General features: G+C 47.9%; 1 protein-coding gene across 1 annotated transcript in view; it reads left to right on the forward strand.

The window, feature by feature from the left end:
- LOC118094284 (polyunsaturated fatty acid lipoxygenase ALOX15B) overlaps positions 1-24,982 on the forward strand; it is a 36,278-nt gene extending 11,296 nt beyond the window's left edge. Inside the window, exons 2-14 of the mRNA XM_060281884.2 lie at positions 3,704-3,908; positions 5,056-5,137; positions 6,756-6,878; positions 9,212-9,315; positions 9,676-9,848; positions 10,684-10,827; positions 11,741-11,944; positions 13,720-13,806; positions 15,698-15,867; positions 17,050-17,171; positions 18,955-19,055; positions 19,808-19,978; positions 23,428-24,982. Of these exons, the coding sequence (XP_060137867.1) occupies positions 3,704-3,908; positions 5,056-5,137; positions 6,756-6,878; positions 9,212-9,315; positions 9,676-9,848; positions 10,684-10,827; positions 11,741-11,944; positions 13,720-13,806; positions 15,698-15,867; positions 17,050-17,171; positions 18,955-19,055; positions 19,808-19,978; positions 23,428-23,607 (1,866 nt within the window). The 3' untranslated portion in view covers positions 23,608-24,982. The remainder of the gene's footprint in view (positions 1-3,703; positions 3,909-5,055; positions 5,138-6,755; positions 6,879-9,211; positions 9,316-9,675; positions 9,849-10,683; positions 10,828-11,740; positions 11,945-13,719; positions 13,807-15,697; positions 15,868-17,049; positions 17,172-18,954; positions 19,056-19,807; positions 19,979-23,427) is intronic.
- The last annotated feature ends 2,287 nt before the right edge of the window (positions 24,983-27,269 follow it).

Below are 27,269 nucleotides of genomic sequence, written 5' to 3' on the forward strand. Positions count from 1 at the left end.
TGAAGGCGCCAGGCGAACTTCCCTGAAGAGAGCATTCCACAGACGGGGAGCCACTGCAGAGAAGGCCCCGTTCTCGTGTTGCCACCCTCTAGACCTCTCGAGGAGGAGGCACACGAAGGAGGGCCTCAGAAGATGATCTCAGGGTCCAGGTAGGTTCATATGGAAAGAGGCTGTCCTTGAGGTCCTGAGCCATTTATGTGTACAATTGATCTAGATCGTAAGGTAGGTAAAGGTAAAGGACCCCCGGATGGTTAAGTCCAGTCAAAGGCGACTATGGGGTTGTGGCGCTCATCTCGCTTTCAGGCCGTGGGAGCCGGTGTTTGTCTAAAGACAGCTTTCCAGGTCATGTGACCAGCATGACTAAACCGCTTCTGGCACAACAGGACACTGTGATGGAAACCAGAGTGCACAGAAACAGTGTTTACCTTCCCGCCGCAGCGGTACCTATTTATCTAGTTGCACTGGCGTGCTTTCGAACCGCTAGGTTGCCAGGAGCTGGGACAGAGCAACGGGAGCTCACCCCGTCGCAGGGATCCGAACCGCCGACCTTCCGATCGGCAAGCCCAAGAGGCTCAGTGGTTTAGAGCGCAGCGCCACCCACGTCTGGATCGTAATCAACCCTAGGAAGGCCCATTTTGTCACACACACTCAAACCACACCTTTCGCAACTGCCTAGCAACAGGAAGAAATTAAAGAGGTGAATCGATCCATTCTGGGAATGCAGGGCTTGCCGGATTCCAGCCTGTTTGGCAGAGGAGCCCTGTTTTTTAAATATAGTGGCACCTCTCATTGTTCAGTTGCCTTTTTCGATCCACCCTGTCACTTGCTTCCGTGATGGGCAGCCGACAGCCAGCGCACCGGAGTTCCTCTCTCTCTCTCGCATGTGCTCCGACCCACGTGCCATTCCAGTGGCAAGTACAGTCTGGTCTGGAATCTGACGGAACGTGATGGGAAGACGTCGCTTTATGGCTAACGTCAATTGAAAGCGAATCCTCAGCACCAACTCCAAGTTGATTCACAGCTGGGCAGCAAGGCCTGTCCAATGGGCAGACTCAGCACAGGCTCAGGGCAGGAGCAAAACAGCTCCCATCCCCCCAAAAAGTGTGTTGTTGTTGTTGTTGTACCCACATACCCACACAAAATCAAAGCAGTCAAATTCGGGGCTTTGTTGGGCTCCCTTACAATCCACTCCCCCATTTTTCTGCTCTCCTTTTATTCTTTATCCCTTCCTAGGCACACAGGGATCTGCTTTAGGTCATTTAACTCAGTACTGTCTACACTGACTGGCAGCAGCTTTCCAAGACCTCAAACAGGAAGCTCTCCCAGCCTTGCCAGGAAGATCACAGAATCGTAGAGTTGGAAGGGACCCCGAGGGTCATCTAGTCCAACCCTCTCCAATGCAGGAATCTTTTTGCCCAGTGTGGGGCTTGAACCCACGACCCTGAGATGAAAAGTCTCGTGCTCTACCGACCGAGCTATTCCACAGGTCAGAGGACTGAAGGCCCCGAGAGACGTCTCTTCCCCAATAGTTTTGAGATAAACTTCATGCCCTAAGTTTTTATTTTCTCAGATGTTAAAAGTGTCCTGTTTCCGGACTGCTCCAGTAAATCAATGGGGTGTTTGGGGTCATGTTGACCCCAAAACTGTTCCAAGGAACGTGGAAGCTGGCGGCTGGCAGGATTTCACTGCCCAACAGTGGAAAACAGTACAAAACTTAAACATTTCCATGTGGTATAAGAGCTTGTGGGCCTTGGTTAGTATGGGGGGGGGGAACCTTGTAAATTACTGGTCTCAGGGGAACCCTGAAGATTTTTATGCAGTGTGACAGGACTGTAATCTCTTATGTTTTAGATTTGGACACGTAATAATTTATCCCTGTGTTGCCTAGAGACATATCGGTGCCATGATTTAGGATTCGGGTGCCATAACTCTTAGAATCATAGCATCGTAGAGTTGGAAGGGACCCCGGGGGTCATCTAATCCAACCCCCTGCCACGCAGGAATCTCAACACGCAACCCCCCCCCCCCAATTCAATTTGAAGCCCTGCTTCGCTTTGCAAATGCTCTAACCGTTTATGATTACATCATTATACGCCCTGCTTGGTATTTCCGACGCTAAGCAGATCTTTTATGACTGTTTATTTGTTTTGGTTATGCAAGACTCCGTTTTGAAAAGGAATTAAAGAGTGTGTCACCATAAGCATTCTGCATTGTATGGAAGCAGCGTTAAGCAGCGGAGAGCCGGCTGCACGTTCCTTGCTCTGGAGAGAACATGTACGGAGGTTCCATTTTCATAGCTTTCCACCCCAAAGTTTCTAGTCCTCAGGGCGTCTTATGCTGTGGGTGTACAAGTTATTTAGTTGCAATTCCTGCATTGCAGGGGCTGGGCCAGATGACGGGCCCCCTCCAATTTTATGTTTTTATGAATGGCAGTTCGTTCGAAGGCATGACATTTTTGGGTGGATGGGGCAAGCTTTGGGCTCCCCCCCCCCCAATCTTTGAATCAGGGTTTGCAGACTCCCCAGGTCCAAATTTTTCTAGCGATGAACTAGCAAAGCGGAATGATGTTCCAACAGTCCACCACCTGTGCACTATTATTGCATCAGTGAGTTGTTGCAGAATACACTGGTGAAAATAAAACAAAAACAATCCCCATTAAAGGGCCCTGAAGCAAAAGGAAGGTCCTCCACTAAAATTAAAAAACACCATTCAGTTTAGTTACAGGTAGGTAGCCCTGTTGGTCTGCCGTAGTCGAAACAAAACAATAATAAAAAAATTCCTTCCAGTAGCGCCTTAGAGACCAACTAAGTTTGTTATTGGTATGAGCTTTCGTGTGCATGCACTTTTGTTTCAGTGCAAAAGCTCATACCAATAACATACCAATAACAAACTTAGTTGGTCTCTAAGGTGCTACTGGAAGGATTTTTTTTATTTTGTTTCAACCATTCACGTTCTTAAGGATATAGTAAATCAAGTCTAAGCGTCGTGGGTTCGAGCCCCACACTGGGTGAAGGATTCCTGCATTGCAGGGGGTGTGTCCCTTCCAACTCCATGACCCTATGATGCTATTCTATGATTCTTAAATTAAGATAACGCTTTAGGCTGGGAGTAAACTTCATTGAATTCAACAGGGCTTACTTGGAGAGCAGACATAAGAACATAGCCAATGGTCCAGTAGACCTGAAGGAGCTTCTTCACCCCCATCGTTCTGCCAGGACACTGAGGTCCAGCTCTGAGGGCCTTCTGGCGGTTCCCTCACTGCGAGAAGTGAAGCTACGGAAAATCAGGAAGAGGGCCTTCTTGGTGGTGGCGCCCACCCTGTGGAACGCCCTCCCATCAGACGTCAAGGAAATAAACAACTACCTGACTTTTAGAAGACATCTAAAGGCAGCCCTGTTTAGTTTTTTATGTTCGATGTTGTATCGTGTTTTTAATATTCTGTTGGGATATTGTTTGTTGTTGTTGTTGTTGTTGTTGTTTGTTGTTGTTTATTATTATTAACCTGTTCTCACAGTGGCCAACCAATGTGCAGTTGCAATCAGCCTGTTATTTGCAATCACAGCCTGTCCGTTAGTGCTGCCACTTGGCGTTTGGTGTGAGTTTTGCAATCACATTTTGTGACAGAATCCATCCCAAGTTTGGACCAGAATCGAATTGATTTCTCCTCCTCCTCCTCCTCCTCCCTCCCTCCCTCCCTCCACAGGTGGAGGAGCATGAAGTCATTTGTGACCATGACCTGGGCCCAATCCTGCTGATCCACCTGCACAAGGACCCTTACTCCTTCTTCCCCGAGAACAGCTGGTACTGCAATTCTGTCGAGGTGACGTCTCCACATGGTGAGGTCTATCGTTTCCCCTGTTACCAGTGGATAGAGGGTTTCTGCACCAAGTCCTTCAGAGAAGGAGCAGGTGAGTCTTCCTCACTCCCCACCCCCACCCTGAACATCCTGGCACTTGCTGGAGAGGCAAGGTCCCATCCCATAATGATTCGTCCTGAAATGAGATTTGAAATTCAGAAGAATACTTTGTATGTTTGTTTGCTTGCTTGCTTTATTTTTGCAGACAACCCCCACCCCGAAAACTTCTTTAAATCGGATGTATTTATTTCATTTTTACCTCCCGCTGAGGACCTCATAGCAGAATGCATGGCTGTGTCTTTTCCTCTGCCTATTGATAGGGCAATCCCATTAGACACTTCCTGCATTCGTTTATGGCTTTTATTGGGTAGGTGAGGGAATATATTAACTGCACTTGATCCCTCAAAGGACAGGGCTTTTTGCAGACTCTTTCACAAGAGAGAGCCCTCTTGGCAGAGCCTAAATCTCATTTTAAGCAGTTTAATTGAAAGCATAGAGATCGGCTGTTTTGTTTCCCTGTTTATCAAAGAAACAGGCTACAGACTGGAAACTAAGTTTATAAAATGTATAGTTTACTCACGGTCAAGCATTTGTCCTTAACAGCAACAGCAGTAAAAACTAATACAGTTAAAATACTTGCATTTACAGCAAAAACAGCGTCAGGCATGCTTGTGATGCTGGAACATGTGGACAAAAATCCACTATCATACCTCGGAAGTTGAACAGAATCCGTTCCGGAAGTGCAGCTTCTGATTGGCTGCAGGAAGTTCCTGCAGCCAATCGGAAGCCGCGGAAACTCCATCAGACGTTTGGCTTCCAAAAGAACGTTCGAAAACTGGAACACTCACTCCCAGTTTTTGATCGTTCGGGAGCCTAAACGTTCGACTCCCAAGGCGTTTGGGAGACAAGGTAAGACTGTACTTCTCTGCTTCAGCTTCTTCCCTCCCAGGAGAGAAGGGGAAATGACATCACACAGAGCCTTCTCTGCCAATTACATTTCTATGGTCTGAGTCGGCAGCAATACAGCTCTATGGCCTTAACCCTTTCACACACTAACTAGCAAGAACGTGCATTGTAAGATTTGACTGCCTATCTCCCACATCCGTAAGGATGCGTAAAAAGTGGAGAAATGCTAAAAATTGGGAAAAGCCAGGGAAAGTGTCAAAACCACTTGACCCTTTTCTTCCTTTCGTGTACAGCCAAGACTCCAGCGGACGACACTCATTATCTCCAGCGGAGGCACCGCCGTGAAGAGTTGGCGCTGAGTCATACGAAATATGGGTGAGTAGGGAACAAATGTACAGAGAGACTTACCTACCTACCTACCTACCTACAGTACTTTCATTCCTCAACAGGTGGAGGAGCAGCAACGGTTGTTGCTGTTCTTGTTTTGCAGGAGGTAATCTTCTACCTTGGCCACCGGCCCTAATAACCGGGTATCTTCATCATATCATGACACATGTTAATTTTGCTATCATAGTGTTTGAAATCTAACTACCCAGAAGTGTCCTTACATCAGGCATGGAGAACATGGTGAAACCTGAAGGCCACATTCCCTTCTGGGGAAAACTTACGGCAGCCACTTTTTCCTTTTTCCTTTCCTTTCTTTCATAAAAATTACACACCGCTTGATTGTAAAACAAACAAACAAACCTCAAAATAGCTTACAAAAAGATAAGGCAATGAAATCAAGAAAGTTTTACCACCCTACTGTAACACATACAAAAGTTAAAATATTAAAACAGATTAAAGTTACCTGTCGGTAGCCTTGTTTAAACAAGAACATTTTTAGCAGGCACCAAAAAGAGTAAAGCGAAAGGTGCCTGTTTGATCTCATGAGGCAGGGAGTTCCAAAGTGTTTGTGCTACCCCACTAAAAGACTTAGTTCTTGCAAATGTGGGAAACGGTTATTGTGTGACACCAGTTCTGCCGATCGAAGTGGTAAGGCGACCTTGTAGGTGCATGTGGTGGGCGGGACCAGAGGCTAAAGTGGGTGGGGCCACAAATTAAAACTTGCCTTTGTAGAGTAGATTTGTTGCCACACACCCCCCCCACAGCCCTCTTTGTCCTCCTCGCAGAACGACGATTCCCAGAGCGCCTTAACCAGGCATCCCCAAACTTCGGCCCTCCAGATGTTTTGGACTACAATTCCCATCATCCCTGACCACTGGTCCTGTTAGCTAGGGATCATGGGAGTTGTAGGCCAAAACATCTGGAGGGCCGCAGTTTGGGGATGCTTGGCCTTAACAGTCAATCCCTTTTCCCAGGCAATTGCAGCTCTGTGACGGAAACAGATAGAGCTCCTCTAACAACTTTCAAGATCCTTAAGCAGCCACAGTTCTCGGGATTCCCAACGCTTTGAACGCAGAGTGCAGATGGGGCCTGACAATGGGCCAAATCCTGCCTCCCTTCAAACAGCCGTAGTGCCCACCGTCAGGCAATTCGTTCTGCCCTCCTGTTATGTATTCAGTGGTCTGTGTTTGCCAGAGTTTGAGTCTGGACTAAGGATTCTGAGCTCCCGTGTTCTGATTCGATACATGTTGTCCAATCACAGGACATTTCAGGATTTGGGCCTCTGCCATTGGCCCTTGAACTCTGAGTCATGATTTGCAGTTCGGAAGTTTAGACAGCCAATCACATTGGGAGTGGGAGTGGCTCAGGTTTCCAGGAATGTATATAAGCAGTTGCTTTGCCCTTGTTTCCCAGTTTTGTGGTTCAATAAAGGTTCTTGCTGTTATCGCTGTGTCTTGCCTCGTGGGAACCCACCTACACTTCAAGTCCTACACAAAAGGAAGCCTCGTGGTGTTCTGCAGGATTTTCTCACTGGCAAACACGGTTCGCAGGATTGCCTGGCCATCGTTCATTTGTTCTCCCTCTCTCTATTAATTTATCTGTACAGGTGGAAGGAATACATCCCAGGAACTCCATATTGTGCCGATGTCGACACAGACCAGACGATGGAGTACAATATCCAGTACTCTTTCCCCAAATCCACTGCCTTTTTTGGGCGTGGGACCCTCGCGTAAGTCTTGGGCAACCTGCCAGCGCTTCTTCCTTCCTTCCTTCCTTCCTTCCTTCCTTCCTTCCTTCCTTCCTTCCTTCCTTCCTTCCTTCCTTCCTTCCTTCCTTCCAACATCTTTATTGAAAGTTCAAAAAGCACGTAACCATATGTGCACCAAACATGGCGAGACGTAAATAAAAGAGAGAAAAAGAAACCTGTGTAGAAGGGAAAATAAAGGGGGTGGGAGGGAAACTATATTTTACAAGGTTGTTATTGTACTTCACCCGATCTTAACCTCTTACACTATTTGTGAGAGTGGATTCCAAATATTGTTGAGTTTGTCCATGGCAAGTCTGCGTTAAATGCAAGTTGTTCATATCTTGTGAGTTTGTATAAGTCTTCAGTTGTAGAAGGGAGGCACACTTTTATTTCCCCCCCAATTCATCAGTATCAGTCTTTTTCCTGTGGCGAGGGCACAGAGAGTCGACTCGCATTGTCCTTTTGTAAGGTTCAACATGCTGGGTCTAGAATTCAAGAGGATATTTTGCTCTGTAAATGTAAGGTTGTTCCGTACAGTTCTGTCGATAGTTTCAGTTACCTTCTGCCAAAAAATATTTCAATATAGGACAATGAAAAAAACATACGTTTCAGAAAAGCCTTATCCCTATTGTATCTCCAACAGTTAGATAGATACCTTAAAGGTAAAGGTAAAGGGACCCCTGACCATTAGGTCCAGTCGTGACCAACTCTGGGGTTGCGCGCTCATCTCGCATTATTGGCCGAGGGAGCCGACGTATAGCTTCCGGTCATGTGGCCAGCATGACAAAGCCACTTCTGGCAAACCAGAGCAGCACATGGAAACGCCGTTTACCTTCCCGCTGTAGCGGTTCCTATTTATCTACTTGCATTTTGACGTGCTTTTGAACTGCTAGGTTGGCAGGAGCTGGGACCGAGCAACGGGAGCTCACCCCGTCACAGGGATTCGAACCGCCGACCTTCTGATCAGCAAGCCCTAGGCTCAGTGGTTTAACCACAGTGCCACCTGGGTTAGATAGATACCTTTTTTAAAGAAACATAACGGGGTCCTCTGGCGTGCTCTGGTCCATGGGGTCATGAAGAGTCGGACACGACTAAGCGACTAAACAACAATATTGTAAATATTATTTTTTGTTGTATGTGCCTGCGAGCACTTCTTAAGCTAGAGGTGACTTCTGCAGTGGAAGGAGCATGCAGTCAAAGCGTAGCTTCATGTCACACTTCTCTTCCATTGTTTTATCTTTGGCTAAAGACTCCCCTGATAGTCAAATGTATGGATTCAGTCTTAGGCTGGGAGTGTTGTCTTGAATTCCTCAAGGCTTGAATGCTGCTGTGAGCTACCTGGACCTCGGCTTGGTTGTAGAAAAAGCTGCATACAAATATTACATAATACAACCTATTCATTTCAGGGGGAGAGGGATGTGTGACCCTCCAGGTGTGACTAGCCGCTCTGACCTGCAAGACCCCTGGGGATTGCTTTCCAACAATGCAACTTGCGTACCTTCCAACTTTTCCCCAATGCTAAACTGGGACGCTCATCTTCCGGGACGCAAGCGAGTCACGTGACCCGTGCCTTGCTCTCACCCTGAAAAAGTGCTTTGCGGGGTGACAGCGCAGCGCAAGGGCACGCTAGATCACAGCACCCAAAATGGCTGCCGAGATCTCGAGAGGAAAAAATGGGAAAACCCTGTTTTTTTGCAGTGCACTTGGAAGGTATGAAGTTGGTGGGCATCGCTGTTTCTTGTGGGACTGAGTTCCCTAGTTTGACAATGCAAGATGTGAAGAAATCCTTTCTTTTGTCTGTTCAGCCACCTCCCTTTGCACAAAACCTTGGACAGCAGCTGCCACCCAGAGTTGGCAACACTATGGCATAGCTGCCAAGTTCCGGCCTGAGAAATAAGGGACTGGACCGGAAGTAGCGCTGCTGCCATTTTGGAACTGGGCGGAGCATGCTTAGAAGCTACTTTTGATGCTGCTCTGCCCTGTTCCAAAATGGCCGCTGCACCAGAAGTCGCGCTGCAGCCATTTTGGAACTGGGCAAAGCAGCATCAAAAGTCGCTTCTGAGCATGCTCCGCCCAGTTCCAAAATGGCCGCCGCGCCAGTATAAACCGGGGGGAAACAAAAAACATCCGTTTTTCCGGCTGGGAACAGCTGGAAAAACGGGGGTTTCCCGGGGAATACGAGAGACTTGGCAGCTATGCACTATGGTCTGACTCTGCGTACAAGGAAACTTTGCTCAAGGGCAGATCCTCCTCCTCCTCCTCTGTAGTGGCATGTCTCTTCCTTGACAAGTTCTCTTTCTGTGCCTCCTCCTCAGGCTGTTTGAGGCCAAAATGAAGGGCTTCCTGGACAAACCATACTCCTGGGAGAAGCTTGAGGACATCCGCAAGGTCTTCTGGTTCTACCACACCCCTGTCTCAGGTCAGTGAAGGTTGAGGAGGCTGCCTCTCTTCAAAGCAAACCCTTTCCATGAGAGGTCCGGAGGGTGGCAATATGAGAACGGGCCTTCTCGGTGGTGGCACCTGCCCTGTGGAACGCCCTCCTGTCAGATGTCAAGGAGATAAACAATTATACAACCTTCCGTAGACATTTGAAGGCAGCCCTGTTTAGGGAAGCTTCTAGTGTCGGGTGTTTTTCTGTGCTTTTGTATTCTGTTGGAAACTGTCCAGAATGAGCAGGGCATCATCATCATCATCATTATTATTATTCTAGGCAAAAGCGCTTCTTTTCCACCAGGCTTTTCATTATCTGTATCTCTCCTTCCCTTCTTCCCTTCTCCAGAGTATGTGTTCAGGCACTGGAAAGATGACGATTTCTTCGGCTACCAGTATCTGAATGGAATCAACCCTGTGTTGATCCGGAAATGCACAAAGATCCCGGAAAACTTCCCTGTGACCCAGGAGATGGTGGCCGGGCCTTTGGGAGAATCCACCACCCTCAAGGAAGAGTTGAAGGTCGTTCATTGCTCTCTTAGTCATTGGTTGTATCTCAGAGTCACATTCCCTCCCTCTGTCTGTGTGTGTGTTCCCCCCCCCCCTTCTCTATGCATATACAGTGGTACCTCGGTTTACAAACACAATTGGTTCTGGAAGTCTGTACTTAACCTGAAGCAAACTTTCCCATTGAAAGTAATGGAAAGTGGATTAATCCGTTCCTGACGGGTCTGCAGAGTACTTAAACTGAAGCGCGTACTTAACCTGAAGCAAACTTTCCCATTGAAAGTAATGGAAAGTGGATTAATCCGTTCCAGACAGGTCCGCGGAGTACTTAAACTGAAAATACTCAAACCGAAGCATACTTAAAGCGAGGTATGACTGTATATGTCATATGTCTTGAAATATCCATAGCCCAGTAATAGTATCCAAGGCAGCTAACCAAAATAGCTCTAAAGAACCAAGAATGCAGCCGTCACCAGAGGAGCATGGTGGCTGGGGGATGGGAACCATAGCTGCCAAGTCTCCCGTATTCCCCGGGAAACCCCCGTTTTCCCAGCTGTCCCCAGCCGAAAAAACGGATTATTTTTGTTTTCCCCCGGTTTATTCTGGCACGGCGGCCATTTTGGAACTGGGCGGAGCAGCATCAAAAGTCGCTTCTGAGCATGCTCCGCCCAGTTCCAAAATGGCGACAGCGCTACTTCCGGTCTGCTACTTCCGGTCCAGTCCCTTATTTCTCAGGCCGGAACTTGGCAGCTATGATGGGAACCTTAGACCAAAATGGCTGGGCTGGCTGATGTCAGATGGGAGTCAAACTTTCCTCCCTTCTCCAACCCCCTCCAACTCTGTTTTTCAGAAAGGAACCATCTACCTAGCGGATTACAAGTTGCTGGAGGATATCCCTACCATCCTGGTGAACGGCAAAGAGCAATACATTGCTGCCCCTCTGTGTTTGCTCCACCAAAAGCCTTGTGGAAAAGTCATTCCTCTAGCCATTCAGGTAGCTATTTTTTTAAAAAAAGCAATCAGGGGAAAATTCACCAGAAGGATTCCAAACAAGCTAGGAGGTTCCCCCTCACTTAAGGGAAGTCAAAAGATATTCGACGAGACCAAGGAGGCGGTTGATCTTTAGCACACAAGGAGTAAACCCTACACAAATCCGGAATGGAGTCCCTAAGACAGTTCGATGGAGCCTTGTACGCCTCCTTCCATCCAGCAACTCCTGCAACCATGCGGGCGCCAAACGTCTTGCTCTGCTTTCCTTTGGACCACACCTGTGAGGCCGAGGGGGGGTGTCTTGTTGTCTGGGCAGCCCAGGACCTCCAGACGCATTGAGGGCTACGCTCTGCCTCCACAGCTTCTGAATCCCAGTTGCTGGAAACCTCGAGAGGAGAGAGGGCTCTATTGCTTGTGGATTTCCTACAGGCATTTGCTTGGGCACTGTAAGAAGAGGATGCAAGGGACCCAGGTGGCGCTGTGGGTTAAACCACTGAGCCTAGGGCTTGCTGATCAGAAGGTCGGCGGTTCAAATCCCTGAGACGGGGTGAGCTCCCGTTGCTCGGTCCCAGCTCCTGCCAACCTAGCAGTTCGAAAGCACGTCAAAAATGCAAGTAGATAAATAGGAACCGCTATAGCGGGAAGGTAAACGGCGTTTCCATGTGCTGCTCTGGTTTGCCAGAAGCGGCTTTGTCATGCTGGCCACATGACCTGGAAGCTATACGCTGGCTCCCTCGGCCAATAATGCGAGATGAGCGCACAACCCCAGAGTCGGTCACGACTGGACCTAATGGTCAGGAGTCCCTTTACCTTTAAGAAGAGGATGATGGCCTAGACGGGCCATGGGGCAGTCTGTCTTACGGACAGTCTGGAGACAGCCGTTGTTCATTTTATTCCATTGTGATTCCCCCTTTCAGTTGAGCCAACGCCCGGGTCCCCAAAGTCCCATTTTCTTGCCCACCGATGAAGAGTGGATCTGGACCTTAGCCAAGACCTGGGTGCGAAATGCCGAGTTCCACATCCACGAGGTGAACACCCACCTGCTCCGTGGACATCTGATGGCGGAAGTCTTTGCGGTGTCAACACTGAGGCAACTCCCCATGTGTCACCCCCTGTACAAGGTGAGAGGGGTTAAGTTTGGGGCATTTAGCGGCAAGTACGGGGAGGGATGTTTTCGACATCCTCTTATCTTTTGAAGGAAACAAACCGCGTCTGGGGGGGGGAGGCTGCCTCTCCCAGAGGAAGCAGCGATGTCACCAGCCTGGAAATAATAATAATAATAATAATAATAATAATAATAATAATAATAATAATAATTTATTATTTATACCCCACCCATCTGGCTGGGTTTACCCAGTCACTCTATTAAACATTTAAAGCCTCCCTGAACAGGGCTGCCTTCAGATGTCTTCTAAAAGTCTGGTAGTTGTTTTCCTCTTTGACATCTGTTGGGAGGGCGTTCCACAGGGCAGGCGCCACCACCGAGAAGGCCCTGATGGCTTTGAAAGAAAACTTTGCCCCCTTTTATAAAAAAAGAACTTGTGGGTATCTCGTGAAGCTGAAAGTTGGAAGATTGGGGAGAAATAAAAAGAAGTCCTTCTTGGTGCAGCGAATAGTTAAACTGTGGAACTCGCTTCTGCAGACCCAAGAATCTAGAAGGCTTTAAGAAGAGGACCAGGCAAATTCATGGAGAGAGAGAGAGAGGACTATTGTCAGGGATTGGGCTCAAGAGGGAGAGATGGAGGGGGAGAACTGGTGGGGACCCCCCCCCCCTTCTCTTGACGCTGCAGGAGAAGAGAGAGACAGTCTTGATTTACAGCAGGGCTTTGAGGAGTTTGAGGAAGGTCACAGCGCAGAGATAGATGAACAAAAGAGTTGGGACGTGTTGGGGGGGGATTGTGACAGGGCAGCCAGCTGACACATTGTCACTGGAGAGTATCTCTGATCCCCCTTCTCCCAGAACTCAGCATTCATTAAGAGTGCAGGGACAACGGAATCAGAGACTTTGGGCTACAAGCTGCCACCGTAAAGGGAGATGCTGTTGCTAGGCATGTGGGAGGAGGAAGCCCAGTTTGGAGCAATGCCATTGTTAAGGCTTGTTGTTCTCTTCCGTCTCTCGCTCTTAGGATTGAATAAAACTCATTGTTTTTTCTGCTCTGGCTGCAACTGGGGGGAGGAATAGCTTTCCCGAAGCCTTGACAGAGCCTAGACAGATATTGATAGCTACTAGCCATCGCGGCTGGGCTCTGCCTGTACGAAATGCTTCTGCAGGCCAGCAGCTGGAAACCACAGGAAGGGAGAATTCTCTTGCCCTCAGGTCCTGCTCATGGATTTCCCACCGGGACATCTGGTTGCCCACTCCCAGAATAGGATGCTAGATTAGATGAACCATTGGCCTGATCCGGGAGACTCTTTTTGCATTATTATGTCGGAGGGAGGAGCAGGAAGCTAGCTTTGCGAGGGTTTGCAGGCACCCGCCCACCAAATGAGACTCGGTGGAGGTCAACAGACCCTCCAAACTGCCTCCATCCATCCAGAATCACCTTTTCGAAATGTTCGAAAACCAAGGTGCAGCTTCTGATTGGTGCAGGCACCCCGGAAACAATAGCCAACAGCCACATTGGACGTTCGGCTTCCGAAAAACGTTCAAAAACCGGAGCGCTTACTTCCGGGTTTTCGGCGTTTGTGAACCAAGGCATTTGAGTATCAAGGTGTTTGAGAACCAAGGTACCACTGTATAGGAAAACCACAGAGGGGTGTGTGGGGGGTGGAGGGGCTGCGAAGGGGAGAATCAGAGAGAGAACATGCTATGACTTCAGTTACAAGACCTTCTCTGCGTACTTTGAGACACCCCCCCCCCAATCCTCACACGTGTTCCCTTTCTGCCCCCCTCCAGCTTCTGATTCCTCACCTGCGTTATTCCATCCATATCAACGTACTGGCCAGAACCTACCTTATCAGCCAAGGAGGTACCTTTGACCGGGTAAGTGGGAGACTCGTGGGACGCCCTTGGAGGAATGACGCCACTGTGGAATGCCTTCCGCACTGAGCCAGCTCTTCAGGCCCAGGGACTTCCACATCCCACCCATTCCACCACAGGGTGATTCGCAGCTGACTTGGGGAGTTGTTTTCTGGGAGTGCCTCTCTGCTTTGCAGGACTTTGAGGGCAGTCTTCTGTTTGGAAGTGCCCTGCCTTTGAAGGCTGCCCAGTTTGGTTTAAAGATGCAGAACCCTAAGAAGGGGAGATTCACTGGGGAGCTTTGAGGTTTCCTCCCAAGGTTAACACCTGGGGAGCGGGTTGAGCCACATTGAAATGCATTGGGGATAGATCCCAGGTTAGTCTTACTCGGAATTTGATAGATGTAGCTAACTTAAGACTGTCCGTTTCAATGGATGTGCTCTGAGTACAAGTTAACAGAGTACAACCCAATTTAAATTATAGCAATTATTTCCTCTCTCTTTTTGGTAAAGTAGTTTTTATTTGGGTTTTTTAAAAATATAAACTTATAACAAAATCAATTTAAAATCCATATAAAGAGATTACTCTGAATCTCACGACTTCCACCCACCCATCCCCTCCATGGGTCCTAATATCAACCAGTCCACAATACACATTTTTTTATCCATCTAAATTGTCCATAGTTTTTGTTACATTACAAGTGTGATTAAAATCCTGCTAATGTTTTCATTTGCTTGCAATGGTCTCCTGAATAAATTATAATTTCCCCCCATTCTTCTTTAAAGTTCTTGTCCTCTTGGTTCCCGAGCTTCCTAGTTAATTTTGCCATTTCAGCACAATCCATCAACTTGGTTTGCCATTCTTCCTTGGTCGGGATTGTTTTTTCCTCCCATCTCTGGGCAAATAACATCCGTGTGGCTGTTGTCGCGTAATGAACAGTCTTTTCTGGTCCTTTGGGATCTCGGTACCTATAATTCCTAATCAGAAAGCTTCTGGTTGGTTTTTTTTTAAAGCAAATGTTATTTTAAACATTTTTTTCATTTCATTATATATCATCTCCCAGAAAGTTTTTGTTACCTGACACGTCCACCACATATGACAAAAGGTATCTAAATTATAGCAATTGTTTCCAAGTAGATCAGCACTGGCAAGTATAGAATCATAGAATCATAGAGTTGGAATATTGTCACCACATTTGATACTTTGTGATATGATTATGTAAATCTTGTCATGCTGAGCATTGTTTTCACTATGGAAAGGCGGCATACAAATAAAATGATGATGATGATGATGATGATGATGATGATGATGAGGCAGTTGTAGGGACTGACGTTCCCCACCTTCCCACACTTGTCTAAGTCTCCTCCTTCCCTGGGACCTCCCCAACAATCTGAGGCTCCCTCACTGGGCCTGTCTTTGCTCCTCTCTCTTCATATCTCTTCTGGTTCCAGGAGACCAGAAGAGAGGGGAGCTGGTTGCAGCAGGAGCATAACTGCCAAGTACCCCGTTTTCCCCAGGAACCCCCCGTATTTTCTTACTGTTTCCCACATGTGTCCTGAATGGCAAAATACCCCATATCCCCCCGGATTACGGAACTCCTGCCGGCGGCCATGTTCTTCTGGTGCCGCGCCGGCACCGGAAGTCGCTTCTATGCACTTCCGGACATGCGCAAAAGCGACCCCCGATGCCGCCGTGCCCACCCCCAACACGTCCGCAGTGCCAGAAGTCGCCTCCACGCATGTCCGGAAGTGCGCAGAAACGGCCTCTGCCGCTGCGGACACCCTGGAAATAGATTATACACAGGGGTGCCTCTGAAGACAGTTTGGAAACTTCAGCTGGGGCAGAATTCCAAATGTGCCTCATTTGGGAGTGTGCTGAGTGGTCTTCTCCCCTCCCCACCCGCTTTCCACCATAGGCCATAGCGACCGGGCGTCGAGGGCTAGCTGTGCTTCTTAAAAAGTGCCTGGACAACCTGACCTACACAGATCTGTGCCTCCCTGAGGACATTGAGGCCCGAGGAGTCAGCTCTCTTGCCGATTACTACTACAGGGACGACGGGCTGAAGATATGGGATGCCATCGAGAGGTAAGAGAAACAGGATTCGCGAGGAAATGTTGGACGGGCTCACGGAAGGTGCCCAGGTATTGTCTGGGTGCTTGCAGTGGAATGGCTGGCGTCTTCTTCAAACATCAGCCCCGTGCATACCTGCCAAGTTCCTCTCTGAAAAATAAGGGACCGGACCGAAATTAGCATGCCGGAAGTAGTGCGGCGGCCATTTTGGGACTGGGCGGAGCATGCTCAGAAGTGACTTTTGATGCTGTTGTGCCCAGTTCCAAAATGGCTGCCGCACCAGAAGTTACACTGCAGCCATTTTGGAACTGGGCAGAGCAGCATCAAAAGTCGCTTCTGAGCACGCTCCGCCCAGTTCCAAAATGGCCGCCGCGCCAGAATAAACCGGGGGAAAACAAAAAAATCCGTTTTTTCGGCTGGGGACAGCCGGAAAAACGGGGGTTTCCCGGGGAAAACGGGAGACTTGGCAGCTATGGCCCCGTGCCCACCTGTTCCTCACACTGCATGCCTGATCTCAAGCTCTGCTCCCAGTTTCCAGAGCAGTTTGCCACCATGTAAGGGGTGGGGAGAGCTGCTACTCAAAAGCAAGGCATCAAAGCACATGTAATGCACAGACACAAATCCTGGGGGGTGGTAGTTCCCGCCGAGATCATATAACACCAGTCCTGAAAGACCTACATTGGCTCCCAGTACGTTCCCGAGCACAATTCAAAGTGTTGGTGCTGACCTTAAAAGCCCTAAACGGCCTCAAAGGCCCAGTATACCTGCAGGAGCTCCTCCATCCCTATCATTCTGCTTGGACACGGAGGTCCAGCTCCGAGGGCCTTCTGGTGGTTCCCTCCCTGTGAGAAGTGAGGTTACAGGGAACCAGGCAGAGGGCCTTCTCGGTGGTGGCACCCGCCCTGTGGAATGCCCCACCATCAGATGTCAAGGAAATAAACAACTCTCTGACTTTTAGAAGACATCTGAAGGCAGCCCTGTTTAGGGAAGTTTTTAATGTTTTATTGTGTTTTTAATATTCTGTTGGAAGCTGCCCAGAGTGGCTGGGGAAACCCTGCCAGATGGGTGGGGTGTAAATAAATTGTAGTTGTTGTTGTTGTTTGTTGTTCTTATTGTTATAGTTTACGCCTCACAGAGCTACAATTCCGCACACAGCCTGCCTGGGGAGCCAGCCTAACTTCTCATTTCCCCCCACAGCTTCGTCTCTGGCATTGTGGAACTGTACTACAAGAACAACTTGTCTGTCCAGCGAGATTATGAGCTTCAGGCCTGGATCTGCGACATCTTCACAAAGGGCTTCCTGTCCAAGCGTTCGTCAGGTACTCCGCCAAAAACCATTTCTTGCTGCTTCTTTGTTCTGCTCGCTGTTTTCCTTCCTTCGGGACTTGTTTAGGCAGCCCGTCACAACTTTGGGAAACCTATAAAAAGTATCCGCTTTCCTGTAGGCCCTTTAACCTGGCGGAGGAGTGCAAAACGTCACGCTGCCCCATACCTCTGGTGTGCAGTCAGCTGCGATGCACCATTTCATGGAATCATAGAATTGTTGAGTTGGAAGGGGACACCCAGGGTCATCTAGTCCAACCCCCTGCAGGAATGTGCATTTAGCATGCACACCAGTTTTATTATGCTCTTCAGCCACGCCTCAGCCTCAACGCAAGTCACAATGTGAAAACGCATGAAGGAAGGTGCAGTTAGATTGGGGGTACTTGTCACAGCAGAGTCTCGAGACCCCTGGCAGTTGAAGCTGCAGTTCAGATTCCTAGGCTCTTTCCTCCAGTTTATGGGGGCAGGAGGAGATACGGAGGGACTTGGAATGATGAGATGCTGGCCCATGGAAGCAGCTAGTGGCCCCTGGTACCTTTTAGAGTTGGTAGGATGGAAGCAGGGACGTAGCCAGGATTTTTGTTGGGGGGGGGGGCAGCCAAAGATGTTGCTGTTTTTAAAGGAAATCAAAGTTGTTGAGCTTTCCCCCTTGGATGGAAGCCAGGGAGCCCAACACTAGATGGCGCCAGAGCCAAGAGCAGGCGGATTCTAGTTTTGTCTCTGTCCTTTTCCAACACTGCTGTAGTGGTCTGGGGTCACGAGCATAGCTGCCAAGTTTTCCCTTTTCTCACGAGGAAGCATATTCAGCATAAGTGAATTTCCCTTTAAAAAAGGGAGAACTTGGCAGCTATGGTCACGAGGGAAGGGAGGAAGACCCAATCCTATTTCTGCCCTAGGGTCCCTGTGTCCAGCCAACTTGAATAAAATATTGGGGGTGGGGTGGGCAGGCAAGCTTCACCCCATATAATTGATCACAAGATTCCCTCTCTCTCTCTCTCTCTCTCACACACACACACCCATTTGAATGGCAATGGCTATCAACTTTGGGGCCGCCCGACCTGTGTTTATAAACCTCCAACGAAGGAGGGAATGCCTTCTTCCGAGGGGGGTCCGTTCCACTGTCAAAATCCAACATGCTTTGTAAAGGGACCAGTATTCGACTGGTGGGTCAGGACCTGCAAGTGAGTTGTTGTGGGTCGCAACAGGAGCACAACCCCCTTGCAATGGTACAAGATTAAGAAACGGCTCCCAATATGCATGGCTGGGTTAAACCCCAGGGTGGTGAGTTTGAGCAAAAGATGGCAGGGCCTTGGGCTCGCTGACTCTCATGGTCCCTTCCCACTCTGCAGCTCTATGATTCTATGTTTGGTTGAAGATACCTGTTGTAAGTGGGACCCAGGTGGCGCTGTGGGTTAAACCACTGAGCCCAGGGCTTGCTGATCAGAAGGTCAGCGGTTCGAATCCCTGTGACGGGGTGAGCTCCCGTTGCTCGGTCCCAGCTCCTGCCCACCTAGCAGTTCGAAAGCACGTCAAAAATGCAAGTAGATAAATAGGAACTGCTACAGCGGGAAGGTAAATGGCGTTTCCGTGTACTGCTCTGGTTCGCCAGAAGTGGCTTTGTCATGCTGGCCACATGACCTGGAAGCTATATGCCGGCTCCCTCGGCCAATAATGCGAGGTGAGCGCGCAACCCCAGAGTCGGTCACGACTGGACCGAATGGTCAGGGGTCCCTTTACCTTTACCTGTTGTAAAGGACTTGTCCTCTCGCTTCTGTACAGGCATCCCTTCCTCCATCCGCTCTGTTCCGGAACTCATCAAGTTTCTGACCATGGCGATCTTCACGTGCTCAGCCCATCACGCGGCCGTAAACAGTGGGCAGGTAAGTGAATCTGCTCTCCTTCCTTAGAGTACATAGAGTATCTATGTAAGGGATGTTTGAAGGCACCGATTTCCATTCTGAAACATGCTAATATTTTTTCTTTTCTTTTGGTTTTACAAGTTCATTCACACAAATCAAATTCTTACAAATATTAGAATTTAACATGAGATTCCTCCGAATCGTAGGACTTCCCTCCTCCTCTCCGCGGGTTCTTTAAATAACTTTATCAACTGCGTATTATAAGTTGATCCAAATTACAACCCTCCATTATATCCAAAGTCTTTGTGCCATTGCAAGAGTTATTTAAAGCCTTCCAAAGAGTTCTAGTGTTTACAGTGTTCTTTTAAATACATTCTGTGTTTGCCCCATTCTGTACTGAAGTTTTGATCTTCCTGATTTCCGATTTTCCCGGTCAGTCTTGCCATCTCTGCATCGTCCAATGATTTCATCTGCCAAGTCCTCCCTTCTAGGTATCTTCTCATCTTTCCAGCTCCAAAACATGCTTGTCACAGCGGCGTTTCTGTTCCACTCCAGTTCGACTTTTGCAAAAAGAAAGAAAAGAAAAGATGCAATTTGTCTCGCTGCCTGCCAAAAAAAAAGATCCTTTCTGATCTTTGGGGATAGTAAAACGAAATAACAACAGAAAGGAGGAGTGTTATGTTCTTGTGCTTTTAAATCAATAGATAGGCGCTGAGTTTGCAGACTCTCTTTAACTTTCTTCTGTCCTCCCCTCTCTCTCCCCTGGGCTACAGTTCGAACTGGGTGCCTTCATGCCCAACTTGCCATCGTCCATGAGGAAGCCTCCGCCCGATGTTAAAGCCCCAGTGACGCTGAAGGAGTACCTGGACATCATCCCCGAGATGAACACCACCAGCCAAGTCCTTGCCGTCATCTGGGTCTTGCGGAACGAGGATTTTGACATGGTAAGAAAGGCGGCCTGTTGTCTTTGTCCATGGAGATTTCTTGGCAGGGATATTGGAGTGGCTTCCAGTTCCTTCTCCAGGTGGATCACGTTTAGTCAAAACTCTCCACTATGACCTGTCCATCTTGGGTGGCCCTGCATGGCATAGCTCATAGCTTCTCTGAGTTATTCAAGCCCCTTCGCCACGACAATGCAATGATCCATGAAGGATTCTTCGGCGATCAGCCTTCTTTATGGTCCAGCTCTCACTTCCATACATCACTACTGGGAAAACCATAGCTTTAACTATACGCACCTTGCCTACAAAGGTCCGTATAGTTAAAGCTATGGTTTTCTCAGTAGGGATGTATGGAAGTGAGAGCTGGACCATCAAGAAGGCCGATCGCCGAAGAATTGATGCTTTTGAATTATGGTGCTGGAGGAGACTCTTGAGAGTCCCATGGACTGCAAGAAGATCAAACCTCTCCATTCTGAAGGAAATCAGCCCTGAGTGCTCCCTGGAAGGACAGATCCTGAAGCTGAGGCTCCAATACTTTGGCCACCTCATGAGAAGAGAAGAATCCTTGGAAAAGACCCTGATGTTGGGAAAGATTGAGGGCACTAGGAGAAGGGGACGACAGAGGACGAGATGGTTGGACAGTGTTCTCGAAGCTACGAACATGAGCTTGACCAAACTGCGGGAGGCAGTGCAAGACAAGAGTGCCTGGCGTGCTATGGTCCATGGGGTCACGAAGAGTCGGACACGACTAAACGACTAAACAACAACAAGAAAGGCAGCAAATGGACAAGGGGAGGGGGGTGGGCTAGGACCTGGGAGAGACTTGGGTCCACATCCCCACTCAGCCACGAGGCTCACTGGGTGACCTCGCTGCCTCTCGGCCTAAGCCACCAGGTCAGCAATAAATCACATGGCACCAGTGAAGTGAGCTCGCTTCATTCAAAGCTCAGGAGGCCAGGCCTAGTGATCACAGCAACTGAGACTGCTTCCCTTTGTCAGTCTCTGCTCCACCCTCTTCATTCCCCCCCCTTTTATTTTGACAAAGTAATAATCATAAATAAATAAGAATAAAAATATGCGCATCCCGCCACCGAGACCATTGTAACTACCCAACCTCCCAAAATTTCAACACCTTTTGCGATGGTTTGACCCCTTTCCGTTTTAGCAGTACAAATTCTGCAAACACCTTCCATATTTCCTCAAAAGCATTCCTCCTGCGAATTCCCCGTCTTACCTTAATGGCACATGTTAATTTATCATGAATAGCTATATCCCACACCTCTTTGTACCATTCTTCCATTTTATATTCCCCTTGCCCCTTCCACTTCCTAGCTATAGTAATTCTTTTTTTTATAATGCTTTTTATTAAAATTTTCAAAAATGCAACAATAATTGGACACAGAAAGAAAAAAACTATAACAGTAACACTAAACAAGCAAAAAAGCAAGAAAAAGAAAAGAAAAAGAAAGACAAATACACAATTAAAAATACTTATTCCTCTGTTTGTTCACATTGTATATTGGGACCTCCTCGGGTTCCCTTCCCCTGTGTTTCTTTAGCTCGTTTATACTTAGCAAATTCTAAACCATTTTAATCACTTTGTATAATCTTATTTTCCTCCTTTCATTTAACATATTCATAAATTCCACAGTTTATTTACAACTTAATTTCTGATCTTAATATGTCACTTTTGCATATTTTTTAAAATATAACTTAAAATCTTTCCATTCTTCTTCTGTCGCTTCTCTCCCCGATTGCGGATTCTTCCGGGCCTAGCTATAGTAATTCATGCAGCTGTCAATAAATTTGTGAGCAAGTCCTTCTTAGCCTGCGAACCTTCCACCCCGTTATAAATCTATAACAATGCTACCTTCTGGACTTTTGGTCAGCTTTAACCCAGTGGTTTCTGTTATCTCCTTAAACATGCTTTGCCAAAAGAAATTGTGCATATTTACACCCCCACCACATGAGAAGGTAATTCCCGGTTTCCTGGCATCCCCTCCAACATAACACCGAATATTCCTTGTTTGTTTGATTTAATCTAATTGTGCCTGCCTTTGCTCCACCCTCTTCATCCCTTTTTGGGTCCTGGGAGACCAGTGGAAAGAGGAGCTGGTTACAGCAGAAGGGAGAGACACCCCCCCCCCCCAGCCTTCTTCATCAGCCTGCCTGCATTTTGATGTATATTGTCCTCTAGGAGCCTTAGTTTGGTCAGAATCGAGCATGCACTTTCAGAGTTAACACGAAATACATTACTTCTGGTAACAACAACAAGCCACCATATCCATTAGAGCGCCATGAAAATTTGTGTCCCGGGCTTTTTGGACTCTTCTATCTGTGTACCATCTGAAACCATCTGCCATATGCGGCAGCTAGATTGGTGACTGGGAGCGGCCGCCGAGACCACATAACACCGGTCTTGAAAGATCTACATTGGCTCCCAGTACGTTTCCGAGCACAATTCAAAGTGTTGGTGCTGACCTTTCAAGCCCTAAATGGCCTCGGTCCAGTATACCTGAAGGAGCGTCTCCACCCCCATCATTCTGCCCGGACACTGAGGTCCAGTGCTGAGGGCCTTCTGGCGGTTCCCTCGTTGCGAGAAGCCAAGTTGCAGGGAACTAGGCAGAGGGCCTTCTCGGTGGTGGCGCCTGCCCTGTGGAACGCCCTCCCAACAGATGTCAAAGAGGAAAACAACTACCAGACTTTTAGAAGACATCTGAAGGCAGCCCTGTTCAGGGAGGCTTTTAATGTTTAATAGATTACTGTGTTTTATTTTTCTGTTGGAAGCCGCCCAGAGTGGCTGGGGAAACCCAGCCAGGTGGGCGGGGTATAAATAATAATAATAATAGAAAAAACACACCAAAGGAGCACACCAGTTGCCAGATGTGAAATACATTGTCATTATTTTCAGCTCTCCTTCCCCACTAGTCAGTTCCTCGGCCTTCAGCTACTTCATCTCCCTGAAAACCTTTGTTTACTCATCTCTGCTAAAACCCACAACCTTTCTTTTTCCGGCGTCCCTTGCAAAGTTCCTCTGTCCATCGCACCGGCCCCCAGCACTTCCTTCCCAGCAACTGTTGTTGGTTTTTTGGGCGGCACCTTAGCAGCTTGGGGGGGTTGGCAAACATTCCCTGACATCACGGCAGCTCAGCCAATGGCAGTGGGGTGGCGGCGGCAGCGGCGGCAGTTTTCAGGCTGGCAACCGGTTGTTTTTGTGGTTTGTCAATTAGGAAGGGTGGCAGCTGTCCCTTCCGTGGCACTCTAGAGAGGAGGCACCTCCAGCGCTTTCTCCAGGGGTTAATTTCTTAAAATGTCCATGTTGAAGGCAGAGAGATGTTCTGCACAAAGGGAAGAGACACACATCCCTTTGGACGATCGAGCAGTTCCCAGAGGTGACCCCATCTTCGAACTAAACTGACCCTGCCTCTCTCTCTCTCTGTTTCTGTTTGCAGAAACCTCTGGGGCAATACGACGACGAGCACTTTGTTGAGGAGGAACCGAAGCAGCTCATAACGGCTTTTCAAGAGCGCCTGGCGCACATTTCCGAGGAAATCAAGAGCAGGAACAAGTCGATGAAGCTGCCGTACACCTACCTCTGCCCAGACAACATAGAGAACAGCACATGCATATAGAAGCAGCGCATGCTTCCAGACCACACTGGCCATGCTGCGGTGCAGCCTTCTTCAACCCGGCGCCCTCCGGGTGCTCGGTACTACAACTCCCACCAGCCCCCAGTCCAAAACACCCGGAGGGCGCCCGGTTGGGGGAAGGCTGCTTCTCAGTTTCTCTTTATGCAGCCCCACATCGCTAGAGATTTCTTTGAGTGCAGCAGGCTAGGGCCTGCGATTGTAAACACGACCCTAGGACAGGAATTCTGCAGCAGGCAGGCTCAGGCTGGCAGCATGCAACTTGAAGATTCACAGAACCCTCTAAAAAAAAAAACATCCACAAAATATGAAGGGCCTGTTCTGAATGGGGCGGCATCCTTCCCGGAGGAGCAGGGATGCCGTTTGGGGGTGCTCCTTAGAATCACAGAATTGTAGATAGATGGCCCTTGGGAATCTCTTCCAACTCTATGTATTCTATGCAGGAGGTCTGAGGTTTAATCCCTGGTGTCTCCCGGTAGAGCTGGGAGAGAAGTTCTCTGCATGAAACCACTGCTGCCAGTCAGTGTAGGTAGGGAAAGTGATCTGGGTGGACCAATGGTCTGACTCTGCAGAAAGCAGCTTCCTATTCTCTCGTGCAACCTCAAGTCTGGACTACTGTAATGCGCTCTGTGTGGGGCTGCCCTTTAAGACTGCACTCTTCACTGTGGAGGCGAGCCTAGCTGAAGCTTCTCCTGCACATTACATTTCCTGTATCATTTCATACCCTTCCTCACCCTTGTACTTTAAAGGGATCAGGAGTTTGGAGAGGGAAGAACCACTTGCAGATCACCAGGTTGCCACTTGGCGGCGTGATTCGAACACAGAGCCGTGTTTTCTTTCCATTTGGCAGGCAGTGGGGATGGTGGTAGGAGAAGTTTAGACAAAAACACATGGGGAGGTCATAAACACACACACACACACACACACACACACACACACACACACACACACACCAGCAACCCAAACCCATTTCAGGCTAAGTGAAAAGAAAATATGTCAATCCAGATAGCTTTGTGCCTTAGCGGATTTTTCAAACAAAAAACTCAATTTCCAAGCATACATACTGTAGTTTAAACCCGTTGCTGGCTTTGTGCCCCTTTGATTCCAGCGAGACTTCAAAAGATTATTGTTGTTATTTGTTAAATTTGTATATTGCCCTTCATCTGAAGACCACGGGGCAGTTCACAACATCAAAATGCAAAATGCAAAAACAAAATAAAACAATAACTCCCCACCCAGTAAGAGCTTGTGGATGGTGGATTGCGAATGAACTGCTTTCAGGTCAAGGCAGAAAATGCTGCTTGAAAAAATAAATTTATTGCATTTTTGAAAATTTACAGAGAAAGAATAAATATTACACCTGAATACACAAAAAGAAAAAGAAAAGAAAGAAAAAAGAAAAAAATACAACAATAAAGAGAAGAAGAAAAAGAATTAATGACATACACAAAATTGTTCAAAGGATAGAAACTGTAATTTGAATATTCTATACAAAAGGCTCCCAGAAAGAAATTACTGTACATTTATATTCCTTTTGTTTCTTCCCTTACAATCACTTGCTTTCTGTTCCAGTAAACTTGTTTGAATCCCTGTTATGTTAGTTGACTTCCCTCTTTGCGGCTTCGACACTTCTCATTGGTTACCAACAATCTGTATTCCTTTCTTCATTTTTTCTTACTATATCTGTGAAATTAACCTAAGCACAACCAAGCATTATTTTTGGAACCATATTTAGTCAGGTGGTTTTTGAAGCAAGCCCATTCCTTTTTTTACCTTGTCGCCTGAGTGATGCTGCTTTTAAGTCTCTCGAACAAGTAGACATTTCTGCTACCAACTGGCCAACTGTTGGTTGCTAGGGCAGGTGTGTGTGTGTGTGTGTGTGTGTGTGTGTGTGTGTGTAGCCCTGCAGAAGTGTGGCTGGACCTGTTGGGAGGTGGAGTCCACGAACCTGAAGGAGCGTCTTCACCATAGCTGCCAAGTTTTCCCTTTTCTCGCGAGGAAGCCTATTCAGCATAAGGGAAAATCCCTTAAAAAAAGGGAGAACTTGGCAGCTATGGTCTTCACCCCCATTGTCCAGCCTAGACACTGAGGTCCAGCTCCGAGGGCCTTCTGGCGGTTCCCTCACTGCGAGAAGCCAAGATACAGGGAACCAGGCAGAGGGCCTTCTTGGTAGTGGCACCCACCCTGTGGAACGCCCTCCCACCAGATGTCAAAGAGAAAAACAACTACAGTACCAGACTTTTAGAGGACATCTGAAGGCAGCCCTGTTTAGGGAAGCTTTTAATGTTTAATAAATTATTGTATTTTAATATTTCTGTTGGAAGCCGCCCAGAGTGGCTGGGGAAACACAGCCAGATGGGTGGGGTATGAATAATATATGATTATGATTATGATTATTATAACTATAACCTCAGCAGGTCTGAGTGTACACTAGGACCATACCTTACACACGTTTAACTTGTGTGATTTCAACTGTGCACGGTTGAAAGCTCACATAGAATCATAGAGTTGGAAGAGACCACAAGGGCCATCCAGTCCAACCCCCTGCCAAGCAGGAAACACCATCAAAGCACTCTTGACATATGTCTGTCAAGCCTCCGCTTAAAGACCTCCAAAGAAGGAGACTCCACCACACTTCTTGGCAGCAAATTCCACTGTCGAACAGCTCTTACTGTCAGGAAGTTCTTCCTAATGTTTAGGTGGAATCTTCTTTCTTGTAGTTTGAATCCATTGCTCCGTGTCCGCTTCTCTGGAGCAGCAGAAAACAACCTTTCACCCTCCTCTATATGACATCCTTTTATATATTTGAACATGGCTATCATATCACCCCTTAACCTTCTCTACTCCAGGCTAAACATACCCAGCTCCCTAAGCCGTTCCTCATAAGGCATTGTTTCCAACCTTTGACCATTTTGGTTGCCCTCTTCTGGACACGTTCCAGCTTGTCAGTATCCTTCTTGGACTGTGGTGCCCAGAACTGGACACAGTACTCCAGGTGAGGTCTGACCAGAGCAGAATACAGTGGTACTATTACTTCCCTTGATCTAGACACTATACTCCTATTGATGCAGCCCAGAATTGCATTGGCTTTTTTAGCTGCTGCATCACACTGCTGACTCATGTCAAGTTTGTGGTCTATCAGGACTGCTAGATCCTTTTCACATGCCTTGCACATGTTAAATGCAAGCAAGGCAAAGAGCTCAAGAGCTCTTTCTGTGCCAGGAAAGCCCCATGCTTTTAAGCTCTCTTCCTTGCTTGAGGAGGGCAGGCGAGACCCACTCTGCATCCCAACTCCAGAAGGCAAAGGATGCTCGAGGGTGGGGGCAGTTCAAATAGACATATTTTTGTATCTGTGAGGCCCTGGGAACCGAACCCCTGCATAAGATGTGATTGTGCTGTGCAAGAAGCCATGTTTTGTGTGTGTGTGTGATTTATTCCAGATGTGCTCAGAGACTCTGCAGACCGAACCCCCAGCAGTGAACTCTTGCCGATTGTCTTCTGCCAGAAATGTGATTTCCCTTTTTTCTCCGTTTCCCAGCATGTGAAATTCTGCTAATTCTCTCGAGGCCTTTGCGTCACCCTAACCTCGTTCCCCTAGCCTACTGTTTACCAAGTAATGTCGGAGGTTAAAATACACTGGTTTTTTG

The sequence above is a fragment of the Zootoca vivipara genome, chromosome 12 (genome assembly GCF_965207765.1).
Source record: "Zootoca vivipara chromosome 12, rZooViv2.hap1.1, whole genome shotgun sequence".
NCBI classification, from domain to species: domain Eukaryota; kingdom Metazoa; phylum Chordata; class Lepidosauria; order Squamata; family Lacertidae; genus Zootoca; species Zootoca vivipara.